The sequence below is a fragment of the Schistocerca cancellata genome, chromosome 2, assembly GCF_023864275.1.
Source record: "Schistocerca cancellata isolate TAMUIC-IGC-003103 chromosome 2, iqSchCanc2.1, whole genome shotgun sequence".
Lineage (NCBI taxonomy): Eukaryota > Metazoa > Arthropoda > Insecta > Orthoptera > Acrididae > Schistocerca > Schistocerca cancellata.
The window spans coordinates 142,300,304-142,320,544 of NC_064627.1; the positions used below are offsets into that span (position 1 = coordinate 142,300,304).

Below are 20,241 nucleotides of genomic sequence, written 5' to 3' on the forward strand. Positions count from 1 at the left end.
AACTTCCTGATAGATTAAAGCGGTATGCCGGACTGGTACTCGAACCCAGGACGTTTGCCAGTCGCATGGAATTGCTCTACCGACTGAGTTACCCATCCGTGACTCACGTCTCGTCCTGACCGTTCTACTTCCACCAGTACCTCACCTCCTACCGTACAAACTTCGCAGAAGTTCTCCTGCGAAACTTGCAGCAGTAGCGTTCCTGGAAAAAAGAATATTGTGGAGTCATGGCTAAGCCACAGCCTGATTCGTGCTTGGGTAGCTTAGCTGGTAGGGCACTTACTTGGTCCCTGGATCGAGTCCCAGTCCAACACACTGCTTTAATCTGCCAGAAAGTTTCAGGAAGGACGACTGTTGGACGAAACATTTTGGTTGATTCTTATAGGAAAGTACCATCACTGGATTTTAACAGTACATCATACAGCAAGGCGCATGTAGTGTTACCAGATGTCCTGGTTTTCGCGTAATATCGAAAATTTCTGAGTGTCATGACCCGACCTCCGTAAGCTTTACCCGGGATGGTTGGTTGGGTGGAGTTATTTTTAAAGGGGCCAAACTGCGTGGTCATCGCTCCCAGGATGCCAATTGTTCGGGCCTAAAGGCATTGCTGACAGTTCAAAGTATAGTGCATACTCAATTCATGTTGTTGTTGTAGTCTTCAGTCCAGAGACTGGTTTGATGCAGCTCTCCATGCTACTCTATCCTGTAGAAGGTTGTTCATCTCCCAGTACTTACTGCAACCTACATCCTTCTGAATCTACTTAGTGTACTCATCTCTTGGTATTCCTCTACGATTTTTACCCTCCACGTTGCCCTCCAAAACTAAATTCATGATCCCTTGATACCTCAGAATTTGCCCTACCAACCGATCCCTTCTTCTAACCAAGTTGTGCCACAAATTTCTCTTCTCTCCAATTCTGTTCAATACCTCCTCATTAGTTATGTGATCTACCCATCTAATGTTCAGCATTCTTCTGTAGCACCACATTTCGAAAGCTTCTATTCTCTTCTTGTCTAAACTATTTATCGTCCACGTTTCACTTCCATACATGGCTACACTCCATACAAATACTTTCAAAAACGACTTCCTGGCACTTAAATCTATACTCGATGTTAACAAATTTCTCTTCTTCAGAAATGAATTTCTGAACGCGTCGATGGCGGTAACCAAGAAGGAATAGGCTATGGTGCGCAAGAAGCCGCGATCACCCGGTGAACTAATGGGACGTCTCAGCGCAAGCCGAAACAGTTAGTTCCAAAAACACTTAGACGCATAGCTTCCACTGTTGTGTTTATAGTGATATAAACAAACCGTTATTTTCTGAACAGTGCTTTAACTTCTGCCTTCCTCTCGTCCATTAACTGGCCACTACTCCTATTGGTGCGACACTTACTAACTACATTCCATGATAGTAACCGCCCCACGTTTATGGTGCGAAGCAAAAGATGGAAGGTGGGATATTAGAATAACCCGCAACATTTTTAACAGAGGCGAGTGGTACACATTTACACTGCTGGCCATTAAAATTGCTACACCAAGAGGAAATTCAGATGATAAACGGGTATTCATTGGACAAATATATTATACTAGAACTGACGTGTGATTACATGTTCACGCAATTTGGGTGCATAGATCCTGAGAAATCAGTACCCAGAACAACCACCTCTGGCCGTAATAAAGGCCTTGATACGCCTGGTCATTGAGTCAATCAGAGCTTGGATGGCGTGTACGGGTACAGCTGCCCATGCATCTTCAACACGATACCACAGTTGATCAAGAGTAGTGACTGGCGTATTGTGACGAGCCAGTTGCTCGGCCACCATTGACTAGACGTTTTCAGTTGGTGAGAGATCTGGAGAAAGTGCTGGGCAGCGCAGCAATCGAACATTTTCTGAATCCAGAAAGGCCCGTACAGGAGCTGCAACATGCGGTCGTGCATTATCCTGCTGAAATGTAGGGTTTCGCAGGGATCGAATGAAGGGTAGAGCCACGGGTCGTAACACATCTGAAATGTAGCGTCCACTGTTCAAAGTGCCGTCAATGCGAACAAGAGGTGACCGAGATGTGTAACCAATGGCACCCCATACTATCACGCCGGGTGATAAGCCAGTATGGCGATGACAAATACACGCTTCCATTGTGCGTTCGCCGCGATGTCGCCAAACACGGATGCGACCATCATGATGCTGTAAAGAGAACCTGGATTCATCCGAAAAAATGACGTCTTGCCATTCGTGCACCCAGGTTCGTCGTTGAGTACACCATCGCAGACGCTCCTGTCTGTGTTGCAGCGTCAAGGGTAACCGCAGCCATGGTCTCCGAGCTGATAGTCCATGCTGCTGCAAACGTCGTCGTCGTCGAACTGCTACTGATACGAGGCCGTTGGGATCCAGCACGGCGTTCCGTATTACCTCCTGAACCGACCGATTACACATTCTGCTAACAGTCATTGGATGTCGACCAATGCGAGCAGCACTGTCGCGATACGATGAACCGCAATTACGATAGGCTACAATCCGACCTTTATCAAAGTCGGAAACGTGATGGTACTCATTTCTCCTCCTTACACGAGGCTTCACAACAACGTTTCACCAGGCAACTCCGGTCAATTGCTGTGTATGAGAAATCGGTTGGAAACATTCCTCATGTCAGCACGTTGTAGGTGTCGCAACCGGCGCCAACCTTGTGTGAATGCTCTGAAAAGCTAATCATTTGCATATCACAGCATCTTCTTCCTGTCGGTGAAATTTCGCGTAGGTAGCACGTCATCTTCGTGGTGTAGCAATTTTAATGGCCAGTAGTGTAGTAGGGCATGGGGGCAAGTTGGTTCAAATAGCTCTGACTATGCGACTTAACTGCTGAGGTCATCAGTCGCCTAGAACGTAGAACTAATTAAACCTAACTAACCTAAGGACATCACACACATCCATGCGCGAGGCAGGATTCGAACCTGCGACCGTAGCGGTCGCTCGGTTCCAGACTGTAATGGGGGCAGGATTTGGATATGGAGCGAAAGCATAGACACTTGGTTGACGATTGCAGGGACGCGGGAGCGATAGTTTCAAACGTGGTGCTGCCCTGCATACCACCTGAAGTCACTCGATCCCGCACGGGGCCCACGAGAAATACTGGTACAACAATGACCCTGTAACGTCACACTAGTTGTCTTGCCTGAGATACATTGTGGAAACTCGGCTACCTCTGGGACCAGGCGGGAAATGAGTATGTGAATGAAAAGGTACCCACCAAACGCCTTAACTTTGTCCTTTGTTATCGGCATATAGCCTATATTTAAAAATGCAGCTACGAAGTATTAAACTGGTGGCAAATAGTAACTCGCATCCCGCCAGAGACTGGCACTGCAACTCGTAGAGCCTGTAGCGCCACATGCTATGACGCGCATCACTAGGCCCAGTCCTGAAGTGGGTAGAGCTGCTACGAGGTAGGCAGCTCGCCTCTTGTGCGTGTGTCACTTTGGCCCTTTCTAGAAGGTTCCAGACGTTGCTAAAGCCAGAACATTATGACCACCCACCTAATAGCCAGTATGTCCACATTTGGCACGGATAACAACAGCGATGCGTCCTGGCATGGAAACAATGAGCCCTTGGTAGGCACTGCAGGGAATTTTCACCAGATCTACATACACAAGTCACCTAATTCCCGTAATTTCCGGGGAGGTGGGCGTTGAGCTCTGACGCCACATTCAATCACATCCCAGATATGTTCGATCGGGTTCAGATCTGGTGAGTTGAGGGGCCAGCACATCAACTGGAACTCGCCACTATATTCCTTGAACCACCCCATCACGCTCCTGGCATTGTGGCATGGAGCGTTATCTTGCTGAAAAATGTCACTGCCATCAGGAAACATGACTGTCATGAATGGGTGTACGTGGTCTGCAACCTCCTTCGTCGTCATAGTACCTTGCATGATGTCCACGTGAATGTTCTCCGGAGCATAACTGAGCCAGCTTGTCTCTGTTCCGCAGCACAGGTGTTCCCTGGAAGACGACTGATGCGCGCCCTCCATCGGTATTATGAAGAAGATATCGAGACTGATCAGACCATGAAACGCTCCGCTACTGCGCCAACGTCCAGTGCCAATGGTCATGTGCCCATTTCAGTCGTAGTTACCATGTCGTGGTGTTAACAATGCCACACGCATGGGTCCTCGGCTGCGGAGGCCCATCATCAAGAGTGTTCAGTGCACTGTGTGTTCAGACACACTTGTACTCCGCCCAGCATTAAAGTCTGATGTTAGTTCCGCCACAGTTCGCCGCCTGTCCTGTTTTCCCAGTCTGCCCAGCCTACGACGTCTGACATCTGTAAAGCCGTCGGCACACGGACCGTGCTGTCGAACGTTAACGTTGAGCGTGCCAAGTTCAACGTGCTGCTGAACGCTCAGGAACGATGCGACTTGTGCATACGGTACGTGGGCCACAACGTGGTATACGCGATCGCAACGCACTCCAGCGACAGTTGAGGGATGTTTCTAGTTCGTAAATCACACTGTTTACTCAACGGGTGCGCGTAATTCCCACGTTAGCTCTATTAAAACGCACATTTCTTGCATCGTCCACGAAAAGGAAAGTACCATGTCCAATCAGTAAGGACACAGGCTTATAAAAGTTCCGTTACAGTCAGTGCGTTACAAATTTGGAGTAGTTCTCCGCATAAGATAAACGTTATTTCATGATTCCCACATTTTAGTAAAACTCCAAGGTCAGTCTTACTTGATCACTGTTCCTACCCAGTAGCAGAATCTTTGCAACATGTGAATTACGAAGCGTAAAAGAAGGTGTAAAATATTTTTAAACAAGTAGCGCAAGCTGTCCTTTAGATTAAGCCAAACGAACAAAGTCACCTCCCCCAAAAAAAGGTGAACTTGTATTTACATAACATCAAATATTATAGTCTACACTTGTATTAAACTAATAATAAAGTATCGGAACCTAATAAAAACGTGAATGTTAAGAAAAAAAAATTGGTTGTGTCAGGACGCGAACCACCGCCCCAACAAAAAGAACTCTTGTCAGAACACTGACGCTCCCCATTATGCTAAACTAACATCTCCGATATTGGGGCTAATCATAGTATCTTAGCGCTTGCTAAAAACATTAATCGTAGATATGTTACTAACTGAAATTTAATTATAACAAATTGTACCAAGAACAATGCGTTTTGGGTGGATCTTCAGTGTGTCGCTGCCTTCAAATAGCCTACTCTCATTATACCCAAGTTACAATAATTCTTTTGCCGCGAATATGATGTTTCTCATTATTTTATTGGAACGAATCACACAGTTAACAACGGGTTTTGCAGTGATTCTCAATTTGCTGGTGCTCGAAACGGCATATATACGTATAGACTTGAAATGAATGCCAATATGGCGCCTCAGAACTCTGTACTGAAGGGAGACGGCGTGCTTGTGACGTAGGTGGCGTTGGGCCATCTCATTGGTCAACGCTCAGACGCACGCTCAGAATATATGACACGCCAGATATTCCTCTGCACGTTCGGAAAGACTACCGAGCGTGCTATTCCATGCTGTGACGTCAGAAACTCGGCACGCTCAACGCTCAACGTTCGGATGCACGGTCCGTGTGCCGACAGCTTTAGGATGGGTGGCTGCCGAATCCCACGACGTCTGGACGTGGTTCCACCTCGGTTTCGGCACGTTTGGAGACCACAGCACTCCTCGAACACCCCACAGTCCGAAATGCTCGGCCGAGCCTCTGGGCCATCAAAGTCTGCCCTCAGTCAAACTCAGACTGATCGCGCGGCTTCCCCATTTGACACACGGGCAGCACGGTCGCTGACGCTACGTGCAACGTGTGTGTGTCTGACTAGCAGTCATTCCTGGCCAGGTGACGCTGCTATCGCTTGGAAGGCTTTATATCGATATTAGGTCGGTGGTCATAATGTTATGGCTCATCAGTGAATAAGCACACCACCATGCCAGCCCCAGCAGGCAGTGGTTTTTACAACTGACGATGGTGCCAGTGATAGCTGTTGTAAGCTCGACTTTTTATTTGAAGTAACTTGTAAACTGAGAAGATTATATTCGGTCTAATTGTTGTTGGATTACACGATTGTCGATCGATTACTGCAAACGGTTACAACCATAGAATATACTGTTGTAGGAAAAGCATAACCGAGACAGATTCATTGGAAGAATCTTAAGTTGATTCACCCACACAAGCGAAAGCTTACAATAGATCCATTCGTCGATTCTTCAAATAATGTTTGTTTGGTACCCTTATGACATGGGACCAACAGCAGGGATAAAGATCCAAGGAAGAGCAGTGCCTCCGTCACAGGTTTCTTTAATAAGGACGAGATGATCATGCAACTTTGTGAGAGAGGCACTTTATATGAACGAATTAAATTTCTGTCGGCACATGTTCCAAGAAGAATCAAAGAACATGATACTTCCTGATTGGAATATCAGAGAAATCCCAGCTCACATTTCTGAGGTAATGGGCGGGTCGTGGCGCCCTGAAAATATTCTAAGGTTAGAGTTGGCGTAGCCGAGCTGGTAGGACGCGGCCCGGCACCAACCACGTGGTGCCGAACGTTAGCTTAGCAACCGCGTGATGCCGCACGATGGCCGGACCACGTGGCTGGGAATTCCTTGGTGACGCTGTGTCGATGAAAGAGACTTGTACACCGGTAGTGCCAATGATGGCGGACTTTGTGAAACCTTAATGACAGATATTTCACAGTTCATACAGAAATTAATAGTAGCCAGAGGAATCATGACACCTCAAAAAGAAACAGGTAAATTACCATTATTTGCACGACAATTCTGATGGTGTAATCAGATTTTCAATATCTTTACTAGTTTAAAGTATTATCTGACTGTAAATTAGACAAGTAACAGCCAGCAACGAATTTCCAAAATGTAAGCGCTTCATCCGATTTCGTCGATCTACGTGTCTTCAGAAAGCTATTAATGTAAACCTACATTGGTATAAATTACAGACATGTGACTTGAGTGGTACATGAGTTATTGGAGGTCAAAGTGGCCGATTACAATCGATCGCGTCAGGCCACAAGTACTCGACAGTTACTTGAAAAAACGGTAGCAGCATTCTTATAAATATATTTATTCATCTGTGTATTTGTTTATATTCGATATATACAGGGCTATTACAAATGATTGAAGCGATTTCATAAATTCACTGTAGCTCCATTCATTGACATATGGTCACGACACACTACAGATACGTAGAAAAACTCATAAAGTTTTGTTCGGCTGAAGCCGCATTTCAGGTTTCTGCCGCCGTAGCGCTCGAGAGCGCAGTGAGAGAAAATGGCGACAGGAGCCGAGAAAGCGTATGTCGTGCTTGAAATGCGCTCACATCAGTCAGTCATAACAGTGCAACGACACTTCAGGACGAAGTTCAACAAAGATCCACCAACTGCTAACTCCATTCGGCGATGGTATGCGCAGTTTAAAGCTTCTGGATGCCTCTGTAAGGGGAAATCAACGGGTCGGCCTGCATTGAGCGAAGAAACGGTTGAACGCGTGCGGGCAAGTTTCATGCATAGTGATGTGAAAGATTCAGTGTTTAAACCTCCTCTACCAAGAAACGTGCCAGAACTGCGAACTCGTATCAACAATGCTTTCGAACTCATTGATGGGGACATGCTGCGCCGAGTGTGTGAGGAACTTGATTATCGGCTTGATGTCTGCCGAATCACTAAAGGGGCACATATCGAACATTTGTGAATGGCTAAAAAAACTTTTTGAGTTTTTGTATGTGTGTGCAAAGCATTGTGAAAATATCTCAAATAATAAAGTTATTGTAGAGCTGTGAAATCGCTTCAATCATTTGTAATAACCCTGTACTGTTCATGACGAAATTAGTTAAACATTTGCTGTGTTTTAGAAAGCACAGAGGCATTAGGCTACTGGCCTGTTACTATTACTTTGATATATGTTTATTTAATTTGTTTATGTATTTAATAATGTGTGTTAGAGCGTCTTTATGGTCCAGCTGTAGGAATATTTATTTAATTTCAAGTTATTTAAATGTAAATCCAGTATTTTGAATGTGTTTCATTATGTTTGTGTGGATACGTTGGCTTGGAGACATGGAGGGAGCGCTCTATCCAATCACAGCGCTAGTTACTAAGAGAGACATATGGAGGTTGGGGAGTAACATCGTTTCCGGAGATGACACGAGGTAGTTTGGAACGGTGCGCCGCGAGGGAAAGGACGGCACAGGCCACGGGGGAGTCTGGCACAGTACGGCGCGAGGTCCGCACGGTGTCGAGAGAGACTTGGAGTGTGGAGCGATTTGCGCGTGGTCGCGAGGTAGAAATACACTCCTGGAAATGGAAAAAAGAACACATTGACACCGGTGTGTCAGACCCACCATACTTGCTCCGGACACTGCGAGAGGGCTGTACAAGCAATGATCACACGCACGGCACAGCGGACATACCAGGAACCGCGGTGTTGGCCGTCGAATGGCGCTAGCTGCGCAGCATTTGTGCACCGCCGCCGTCAGTGTCAGCCAGTTTGCCGTGGCATACGGAGCTCCATCGCAGTCTTTAACACTGGTAGCATGCCGCGACAGCGTGGACGTGAACCGTATGTGCAGTTGACGAACTTTGAGCGAGGGCGTATAGTGGGCACGCGGGAGGCCGGGTGGACGTACCGCCGATTTGCTCAACACGTGGGGCGTGAGGTCACCACAGTACATCGATGTTGTCGCCAGTGGTCGGCGGAAGGTGCACGTGCCCGTCGACCTGGGACCGGACCGCAGCGACGCACGGATGCACGCCAAGACCGTAGGATCCTACGCAGTGCCGTAGGGGACCGCACCGCCACTTCCCAGCAAATTAGGGACACTGTTGCTCCTGGGGTATCGGCGAGGACCATTCGCAACCGTCTCCATGAAGCTGGGCTACGGTCCCGCACACCGTTAGGCCGTCTTCCGCTCACGCCCCAACATCGTGCAGCCCGCCTCCAGTGGTGTCGCGACAGGCGTGAATGGAGGAAGAATGGAGACGTGTCGTCTTCAGTGATGAGAGTCGCTTCTGCCTTGGTGCCAATGATGGTCGTATGCGTGTTTGGCGCCGTGCAGGTGAGCGCCACAATCAGGACTGCATACGACCGAGGCACACAGGGCCAACACCCGGCATCATAGTGTGGGGAGCGATCTCCTACACTGGCCGTACACCACTGGTGATCGTCGAGGGGACACTGAATAGTGCACGGTACATCCAAACCGTCATCGAACCCATCGTTCTACCATTCCTAGACCGGCAAGGGAACTTGCTGTTCCAACAGGACAATGCACGTCCGCATGTATCCCGTGCCACCCAACGTGCTCTAGAAGGTGTAAGTCAACTACCCTGGCCAGCAAGATCTCCGGATCTGTCCCCCATTGAGCATGTTTGGGACTGGATGAAGCGTCGTCTCACGCGGTCTGCACGTCCAGCTTGAACGCTGGTCCAACTGAGGCGCCAGGTGGAAATGGCATGGCAAGCCGTTCCACAGGACTACATCCAGCATCTCTACGATCGTCTCCATGGGAGAATAGCAGCCTGCATTGCTGCGAAAGGTGGATATACACTGTACTAGTGCCGACATTGTGCATGCTCTGTTGCCTGTGTCTATGTGCCTGTGGTTCTGTCAGTGTGATCATGTGATGTATCTGACCCCAGGAATGTGTCAGTAAAGTTTCCCCTTCCTGGGACAATGAATTTACGGTGTTCTTATTTCAATTTCCAGGAGTGTACTTCGAAGTGCCGATTTGTGAACCTGTGAGATTTCCGTCGCTTCTACAGTGAAGACGTAGTGTGCGTTTAGAAGTGAACATCTTGTGAGCTATGTTGTTGTTCATAACTAATTACGTTCAGTAGGAATCTATTGTTTCCCTGTTATCCAACTTATATTTTATTTAATTGCTGGACCATCGACACCAATAAGTGTTTTGCAGAAATATACCACATTCTCAAAAGTACTTCGACTATAGTACTCATCATTTAAAGTCGTTAAGATAGTACCTGCAGATTTTATTTATTTGCAATCTTTCATTTATAAATTTCTACGTTACATTCGCGATTGCCGAGTGATAGAAACCTTCGACCAATCAATTCATCTGTATATTCACATTGTATACTATCGACTCAGTAGTATTTGGCTTGTAATGCAGCAACTACGTATCCCAGCCCCTAGACAACGAAACCAGCCAAAACTTTTAATATTTCAATTCTGAGTTTAAGGTACGTAGTTGAGGGCCACCACCACCTTCATTTCATTTTACATTTGAAAGCCCGCACATTGGAGCTCATAGAATATCTTTCTTGCCACGCATCATTTGCAACTGGAAGAGAAAATTGGGGAGGGGGACTTGGCTCCATGAATGGGTGATATTGGTACACGAAGTCCTCCACTATACGCCCGCCATAATATGTTTTCTAGAGGACAGCCTGACATCTCGTTTAATGGTACTGCGTAAGAGTGGAGCTGATGGCTGAGCATACGTTTCCAACCCTATCTCTGACTGATCATCTTTGTCTGCGAGCACGCGGAGAATTTCACACATGGTGCACAGCTTACATCATTCGACATTCCTCTCTAGGACTTTCATGTTATTTACAAACAAGTTTACCCTGACGGTTAACAGAGGATAAACCAGCCAGCAATAATAAACCAGCCAGCAATAAGATTTATTTCTGACGCAATGATGCTGCGACAGACTTACCTGGAAATCGGTGGGACTCCGGAACACGTTGTAGGTGTCGTGTTGCGTCGGTGGAGGGGATGGGAGCCTGCTTTGTGACGTCACCTCCGGTTCAGCCGGAATGTCACCTCCTGCAAAACACGTCTTGCCGGGAAAACGGGATACATTAATCACGAAATAAAAAGCACTTCTATTAATTTTCTGCAACAATGTTTATTTTTTACTGGCCAGCTTATGGCTTTTTGAGCCATCCTCATGTGGCAACTGACTGTAGCAATCGTAGATAGAACAACAGAGCATCAGCCCTGAGACCCGTGCTGTTCCCAAAATTTAGCAAGCCCTTCATATCTTTGCACGATATAAACTTCGCATTGCTTTCCATAATCGACAACCTTCTCCCATCTGTATCCTGTACCAGATAACAAAGTTCCAACACCTTATCGAAAAAACTGTAACAGCTTCACCTGTTCTACATCTCCCACGAACGCGAATCCAAACACTCCTTGTATACCACATCCCAGGCACCCCTGTCCTACAGCCGCGCCTACACCAGCACATCACAAGTTTACTCAATCACCACACACTCCACAATCTTCCCCTGAGTAATTATAGTCGTCTTTCTACATGTACATGGTAACTCTGCAATTCACACTTAAGTGCCTGACAGAGGGTTCATCTTCCCCTGAGTAGTTATGATCGTCTTTCTACATCTACATGGTTACTCTGCAATTCACACTTAAGTGCCTCCATCGAACCATTTTCATACTACTTCTCTACCGTTCCACTCTCGAATGGTGCGTGGGAAAAAGGACCACCTAAATCTTTCCGTTCGAGCTCTGATTTCTCTTATTTTATTATGATGAACATTTCTCCCTACGTAGGTGCGTGCCAACAAAATATTTTCGCATTCGGAAGAGAAAATTGGTGATTGAAATTTCGTAAATAGATCTCGCCGCAAAGAAAACCGCCTGTGTTTCAGTGACTGCCACCCCAACTCGCGTGTCATATCAGTGACACTCTCACCCCTATTGCGCGATAACACGAAACGAGCTGCCTTCTTTGCACTTTTTCCATGTACTCCGTCAATCCTACCTGCTAAGGATCCCACACCGCGCAGCAATATTCCAGCAGAGGACGGACAAGTGTAATGTAGGCTGTCTCTTTAGTGGGTTTGTCGCATCTTCTAAGTGCTCTGTCAACTAAGCGCAGTCTTTGTTTCGCCTTCCCCACAACATTATCTATGTGGTCTTTTCAATTTAAGTTGCACGTAACTGTAATTCCTAAGTATCTAGTTGAATTCACAGCCCTTAGATTTGTGCCATTTATCGCATACCAAAAATTTATCGGATTTCCTTTAGTATCCATGTGGATGATCTCGCACTTTTCTGTTTAGTGCCAATTGCCACTTTTCGCACCATACAGAAATTCTCTCTAGATTATTTTGTAATTGTAATTGAAGGTCAGATGGTTTTACTAGACGGTAAATTACAGAGTCATCTGCAAACAATCTAAGGGGGCTGCTCAATTATCACCTAGATCATTTATGTATATCAGGAACAGCAGAGGGCCAATGACACTACCTTGCGGAACGCCAGATATCACTTCTGTTCTATTCAATGATTTACCTCTATCACTACGAACTGTGACCTCTCTGAGAGGAAATCACGAAGCCAGTCACACAACTGAGACGATACTCCATATGCAGGCAGTTTGATTAATAGTCGCTTGTGAGGAACGGTATGAAAAGCGTTCTGGAAATCTAGGAATATGGAATCGATTTGAGATTGTAAGGTAGCAGTATTTTGCACCTTACTGTAATATAATAACTGTTGCAATGACGAATTAGATATCGGTTATTATGTTATTTATCAGGCAATCAGCCTACTGAAATTAATATAGGGAGTACCAGACGGCATAAGGTGCATCTTAACTTTAAGAAATTCACATGTTGCATGAAGTCGGGGTTGAGGTGATACTTTCACGGAGTTTGGCTGGAGCAGACGAGCGGAACTGCTCAAAGGCAGGGCAGCGAAAGCGTCCGACTGGGGGAGACGCGCCACCGGGGCAGGTAGGCACCCATTGCGTGGTCAACAGAGGCAGGCCTTCGAGGGACGGTGCCTCGTTGGAGCTCGGCGTTACGCTGACGCCACTATGTCCAGACGAGCTGGGGCCTAAGGGAGCCTTCCCACGAGTCTTAAAGTTTCCTGGGGCTTTCTAAGAACGGCTAAGCTAGTGCAATGATCTTTTCCCGCGCGAGGGCGAACAGAGAGACACGATTGGTGGCGCGGAATGTTTTGATTGGCTGGAAGAAGCCAGGAAATAATAGTGGGAGCGAACTGTGCTGGTCTAGAGGCACGGGATTGGCCAGCTCGAAAAATAGCGTGGGGATGCTGATTTTTGCAGAGGGATGCTTTTGGAGCTGTTATCGAGGAGAAGCGTCTTAGCTCCTGTAGCGAGCGGACTTCGTGCTTTCGGCTCTGCTGTAGGAGAGTAAATTCTTTTCAGTGTGCTGTGCAGGACTTTGAATAAAGGGGAACTGTCGTGTTTTACTGTTAGAGACAGGCTGATTCCGCCAATTACGGTTGGGAATACTGTCGCACAGAAAGCAGACACGAGCAGAGCAATTTCCTTGAGCCACATTTTATTAAAGACGTTACTGGATTCCGCCTTTGGGTTGGTGAGTCCCGTCTTAACGAGTGCAAGACGATTGGAAAAAAAGCAGAATTAGCTTCTGAATAGGAGTTTACGAACAGGAAGCCTGTTCGCGAAAGTAAATTCATTTTTGTTACAATTGAGACTCTTCGACGATGCGGACGCCATCGGCAGCTTGCTGACCTGTCCACGACGCTGCATTTGGTAACGTGATGCTCAGCTTCGGCATTTAATCCGATATTACGAACGCCTGTGATTACCAGAGCTCAGTTTTCCAGCCACACTCTTATTGAGAATTTGGTAATTGAAGAAGATTTGTCTGACGTATTTTATGCCGTCTGACAAGGGGAGAGAGTAGAAAATAACAAGTACAGATGCGTTATCCGAACATAAGAGTTAGTTTTGGAATTTAAGGGCCATTGCCAGTACTGGCTTGATTTTATCACTCATAAATGTACGTCATTGTTCAGTTTGATGTTAGGAAGATTATTGTTCAATAAATGTGTTCAATGCTATCCTTGTTTGTTTAGTAGTGATCAGTTCCCTGAACACTATTTAGTTATTAAATATTAATCAAAATTAGTAAAGGGGCAGTTTTAATTTACAGGTTGGGTCTCATAACAGGCCTTCAGCCAGAGCCAACCACCCGATCCTGTAGGGAAAGTGAACAAGTAAAAGCATTCTTGTTAAACCCCCCCCCCCCCCCCCCCCGACATTTGGCGGACCCGCCTAGGATCCCTCACCGTCGTTTACTGAAATAAACCCCGTTCCACGTGGCTGATCCTGCCTAGGATGCGTAGACAGCTGTAATATTCTGATTAGTAATCACAGCGGCAGTTATTTGCGCGCGGCAAATTCTTTATATTTGTGTTTGTGTATTTATGTTGAGAATTTGGTTCAAAATGGTTCAAATGGCTCTGAGCACTATGGGACTTAACATCTGTGGTCATCAGTCCCCTAGAACTTAGAACTACTTAAACCTAACTAACCTAAGGACATCACACACATCCATGCCCGAGGCAGGATTCGAACCTGCGACCGTAGCAGTCCCCCGGTTCCGGACTGAGCGCCTAGAACCGCTAGACCACCGCGGCCGGCCTTGAGAATTTGTTTTAGTGTTTCTATGTATTGCTGGCGCGTCGTTAATTTGTTGTTGTTGGGATTACTGTGTTGTTTTGTGTTCTGTGTTTTGTCACAGATTGAATAAATATTTTGGATTAGGGAAATAATGAGAGTAGGTTAGGAATAGGTTCCGCAGAGATCGGGAAGATTTGTGGGATTTGTTGGGTAACCTGTTTGTGAATATTGTAGAGATATACTGGGAGTTAATGATTATAACGTATATTTTGTGTGTAAAATTTTGTTAGTGTATAACGTTAGTGGACAAGGAAACGTTGATTACGAGGGCTAAGGCGCGCGTAATAGAGACAGTTCAGGGCGTAACAGGGGTTGACAGAATGGCAGACATGAGAGGAAGCAGCGACAGCTTACACGAATTAGCGGCAGCGTAATTCGAAAGAGAAAACAGCTATTTTCGGGAACGAACAGAGCGCATGGCGTCACCAGACGATATGGAGCATGATACAGGAATTGGTGGGCCATTGGCGAGACCAAGAGGTGCAATCAGGCACATTGAACCGGTGATACGCACGCGCGAGTTCGGCAGTGTGTCACCGAGGGGGCAAACGTCGCCTACGAGAAGCATGAGTGGGTTACGTACAGGAGGATCGGAACGGAATAGTCTGACACTGTCGTACCGAGCAGGGTTTAGACCTTACTCGACAGGAGACGAAAGAATGAGCAAGAGATCACCTGCAAGTCATGAGAGTAGTTATCATGCGGAAATGAGAGACTTGGCGGTTGACGGTTCAGGTATTGCTGGATTCTTGGAGTGTACGATGCAGAAGATAGACGCTAGTACGAAAGTGACGCAGGAAGGAATTGAAACGTGTAGAATTGAGGCGAATGAAAGTAGAGTAGAGACGCAAGCTAGTTTGCAAAGAATCAGTGAAGAAACAGAGCAGCATACAGGAGTGTAGAAAGGAAACCCGGACGCAGCTTGCCATCATAAAGCGTGAAACATGCGGTGTGAAGGATGAAGTAAACGCGTTGCGCGAGAAGTTAGAGCGAGAGATAGCCGAAGCGAAAAGAACCGCCAATGAGGCGAAATTAATTGCGCGGAGAGCCAAGAGAATAGCGAGAGAAACGGAGGAGGTCACAGAGAACACGACCAAGGTCGGCAAAACTATTATAAACAAGCTGCAGACGCGAGTGAAAAAGATTGAGGAAACCGTGTCGAGCAGGAAGGAGGAAGCCGGAGAGGCACCACTGATGGCAGAATTTGCCGAAAGTAAACGACAAATCGAGAGCAGGGCAGAGGCACTGTCAGTCGACAGAACTTCTACAAAAAGAGGACAAACTGGAGCCGATATTCAAACGGTATCCACGGAAGAGGTAACCTCGGAAGTACGGCAGCGGGACACAGTATCTGTCACAGGAGCTGTAAACCGACGTGATAATGAAGCACACATGCTGCAAACCAGACCGTTAGAACGTCAGAGCTGCTGTGAGCCGCGAGTCACACGTACGGAGGTAGTAAGTGATTTGCCAGAGGCGGAGTTCAATAGCAGAACAACTGGCGCAAGCAATTGCTACCCGCTTAGGCGATCCACCTCGCACTTGCGAGAGCCACGGGATATCCAGGAGGCGCACACGGGGTTAGTTTATGAAAACATCGGACGCTACCTCAGAAAGATGAAACTAGGCAGTTTGATTATAAACACTTTCTGTCGGTGCGCAAGTTCCAGCAATATAAGGATGATAATAATACGTTACATCCAAAAACGTTCGTTGAACAGTTTGATCTACCGTTACCACCACAGTGGCCGTTAATGTACAAACTTGACTCTGTGTGTGCGCACTTGGAAGGTGCATCAGCGGTAAGTATGCGTAGTGTTGCTAAAGGTTGCAGAACGTACCAAGAGTTACGCGACGCATTTATGAGCAGATATTGGGCAAAGGAAATCCAAGACAGAATTAAACAGGAAATCCTTATGACACATGACTTCGAGAGCTCAGGTTTCCGAAGTGTTGTGAAATTTTTTGACAACATGTTGAAAAAGAATCAGTATCTGGACGAACCGTGCAGCCCTGGGGAGATTATACGCGTATGCTATATGAAGCTGCCACTTACATATCAGCAGACATTAGCTGGCAGATGCGGAAATGACGTAGAAGCATTTAAGGGCATTCTTAGGGAACTGGAGTTTGCCTATAACGAGCAGCAGGTGCGTGAGAAGAAGAAACGAAGGGAACCGCTTGAGGACGGCCAAGGCGCGAATATAGAGAGAAAAAGAAGCCAGAATTGGCAAGGAACAGAAACCAGATGAGGAATAACTATGGCGGTAACGGTAACAATAGGGGAAGCAACCCAGAATGGCGCGATAATAGACGACAAAATTTTCCGCCTCAGGAACGTAGGTGGAACCAGGATAATAATAGGGAGCAACCAGTGCAGAACTGGAGACCTAGTGAAGACTTCAATCCACAACCTGTACAAATAATCGAAATACGTCCGGCGAACCCTGTCCGTACGCAAACTGCGCAAAACAGGCAAGAATGACTAGGGCGGCACACTCGGCAGCGAAGAACCCGGCCGGGAAAATAGTCGAGCCCCAGGAGATACAGATCCTAGAATACGAAGACATACGAAACGTGTTGTTGGAAGAAACAAGCAATAAGTCCCAGCAGGAAATCTACCCACTGATGACAGTGAATGTTGGTGGTGTATCGCGTGTTGCTATTGTCGACAGCGGGAGCCAGCTGCCCGCAACATCAGAGGAGGTGTTCGCGAGGTGTAAAGACTCGGTAAACCCTCCGACTTTGAAAATCCAGAAACCGAAAGTGCGTGGGGCGCTGTTAGGCAAGTGTAGCGATGTTTCGCAACAAACACGGCTAGAATCAGAATGTCAGGGACACCACCTGACTGCCAACTCGTTCGTCATACCTAAGTTAAGCGCAGAAATGATTATCGGGATGGATTTCCTTGTTGAGAACAAGGCGAGTCTGGATCTGGGACGGGGTGAGATGTTATTAGGGGCAATAGAAAAGCTGCGCATCCGGTTCAACGAACAGGCGATAAAGGCACAAGTACCAGCAAGCTGTTTACGGCTAAAGTTTGCCCAGGGAACAGAGGAAATTAATGGGGAAGAACGTCAACGGTACGAAGCAAAACTCTAGAATCATAGGCAAGATGACCCACTCGATTACGTTCACGATGAGATCAGCGCAAAGTTGGACAGAATCTAAAGGATAGGAGTATCTGTAAAGAGACACCTTGAGAGAACACTTAGGGCTAACGTGGCAGTCTTCTTGCCAAAGCCAGGTGCCATCAAGGAATATCAGTACAGGTTCAAGGTGAAAAGCCGGCCGGAGTGGCCGAGCGGTTAAAGGCGCTACAGTCTGGAACCGCACGACCGCTACGTCGCAGGTTCGAATCCTGCCTCGGGCATGGATGTGTGTGATGTCCTTAGGTTAGTTAGGTTTAAGTAGTTCTAAGTTCTAGGGGACTTATGACCAAAGCAGTTGAGTCCCATAGTGCTCAGAGCCATTTTGTTTTTTTTTCAAGGTGAAAAAGCACATCCCTTTCCGCGTACGGCAATACGATATCCCTTGGTCGTACCGGGAGAGAGTTGCCCAAGAACTTGAGAAGGTGCTGGAGGAGGAAGTAATCGAACCTGCAGCCTCCGAGTACAACAGACCGCTCCGGGTCGTGGATAAACGGGACGGCAGTATACGGCTAGTACTCGATTCCAGACAGATCAATACGATAATAGTACAAGAGACAGACCGACCGGAGAGACTGGAAGAACTCTTGCAAAAATTCCACGGGGTTTCAGTCTTCTCTATGCCGGATCTGCGCTCTAGCTTTTATCAACTGTACCCCGAATGCAGAAAATATACGGCATTCGTAGCATTTGGTAGATGTTACCAATTCCGGAGACTGCCATTCGGACTTAATATCTCCTCTGCCGCCTTAATTCGTGGACTAGATACTATTTTCAATGACGAAATCAAGGACAAAATGACGTGCTACATCGACGATATACTTATAGCAGAACCAAACAGGCAGAAGCACAATGAGGTGCTCGGTGAAGTCTTAAATAAAAGGAGTACGGTGTTGCCGTAAACATAGGAAAATCGTGTTTCGGTAACAGTGAGGTCGACTTCCTGGGGCACGTGATCGCTGCGGAGGGTATAGTACCGAACCCAGAACGATTGGAGGCGATAAGTGAGTACGCGATGCCAACCACACGAAAACAACCAAGAAAGTTTCTAGGGGTTGTAAACTTTTATATATATATATACACTCCTGGAAATTGAAATAAGAACACCGTGAATTCATTGTCCCAGGAAGGGGAAACTTTATTGACACATTCCTGGGGTCAGATACATCACATGATCACACTGACAGAACCACAGGCACATAGACACAGGCAACAGAGCATGCACAATGTCGGCACTAGTACAGTGTATATCCACCTTTCGCAGCAATGCAGGCTGCTATTCTCCCATGGAGACGATCGTAGAGATGCTGGATGTAGTCCTGTGGAACGGCTTGCCATGCCATTTCCACCTGGCGCCTCAGTTGGACCAGCGTTCGTGCTGGACGTGCAGACCGCGTGAGACGACGCTTCATCCAGTCCCAAACATGCTCAATGGGGGACAGATCCGAAGATCTTGCTGGCCAGGGTAGTTGACTTACACCTTCTAGAGCACGTTGGGTGGCACGAGATACATACGGACGTGCATTGTCCTGTTGGAACAGCAAGTTCCCTTGCCGGTCTAGGAATGGTAGAACGATGGGTCGATGACGGTTTGGATGTACCGTGCACTATTCAGTGTCCCCTCGACGATCACCAGTGGTGTACGGCCAGTGTAGGAGATCGCTCCCCACACTATGATGCCGGGTGTTGGCCCTGTGTGCCTCGGTCGTATGCAGTCCTGATTGTGGCGCTCACCTGCACGGCGCCAAACACGCATACGACCATCATTGGCACCAAGGCAGAAGCGACTCTCATCGCTGAAGACGACACGTCTCCATTCGTCCCTCCATTCACGCCTGTCGCGACACCACTGGAGGCGGGCTGCACGATGTTGGGGCGTGAGCGGAAGACGGCCTAACGGTGTGCGGGACCGTAGCCCAGCTTCATGGAGACGGTTGCGAATGGTCCTCGCCGATACCCCAGGAGCAACAGTGTCCCTAATTTGCTGGGAAGTGGCGGTGCGGTCCCCTACGGCACTGCGTAGGATCCTACGGTCTTGGCGTGCATCTGTGCGTCGCTGCGGTCCGGTCCCAGGTCGACGGGCACGTGCACCTTCCGCCGACCACTGGCGACAACATCGATGTACTGTGGAGACCTCACGCCCCAAGTGTTGAGCAATTCGGCGGTACGTCCACCCGGCCTCAACTGCACATACGGTTCACGTCCACGCTGTCGCGGCATGCTACCAGTGTTAAAGACTGCGATGGAGCTCCGTATGCCACGGCAAACTGGCTGACACTGACGGCGGCGGTGCACAAATGCTGCGCAGCTAGCGCCATTCGACGGCCAACACCGCGGTTCCTGGTGTGTCCGCTGTGCCGTGCGTGTGATCATTGCTTGTACAGCCCTCTCGCAGTGTCCGGAGCAAGTATGGTGGGTCTGACACACCGGTGTCAATGTGTTCTTTTTTCCATTTCCAGGAGTGTATATAGAAGCGCTCACAACGCCACGACTTTGCGAGTTGACTGGCTAAAAGACACCGTGGATGTGGGACAGCAGGGCTGACAGCGAATTTCATGCACTGAAATCTGCACTAGTGAGGGCTCCAATCTTGTCTCAGC

The 20,241-nt window shown here is 47.5% G+C and overlaps 1 protein-coding gene across 1 annotated transcript in view; it reads right to left on the minus strand.

The window, feature by feature from the left end:
• The window catches only part of LOC126151944 (uncharacterized), a 157,826-nt gene that overhangs the window by 17,933 nt on the left and 119,652 nt on the right, over positions 1–20,241 (minus strand). The window contains exon 4 of the mRNA XM_049915975.1: positions 10,725–10,834. Coding sequence (XP_049771932.1) covers positions 10,725–10,834 — 110 coding nt within the window. The remainder of the gene's footprint in view (positions 1–10,724; positions 10,835–20,241) is intronic.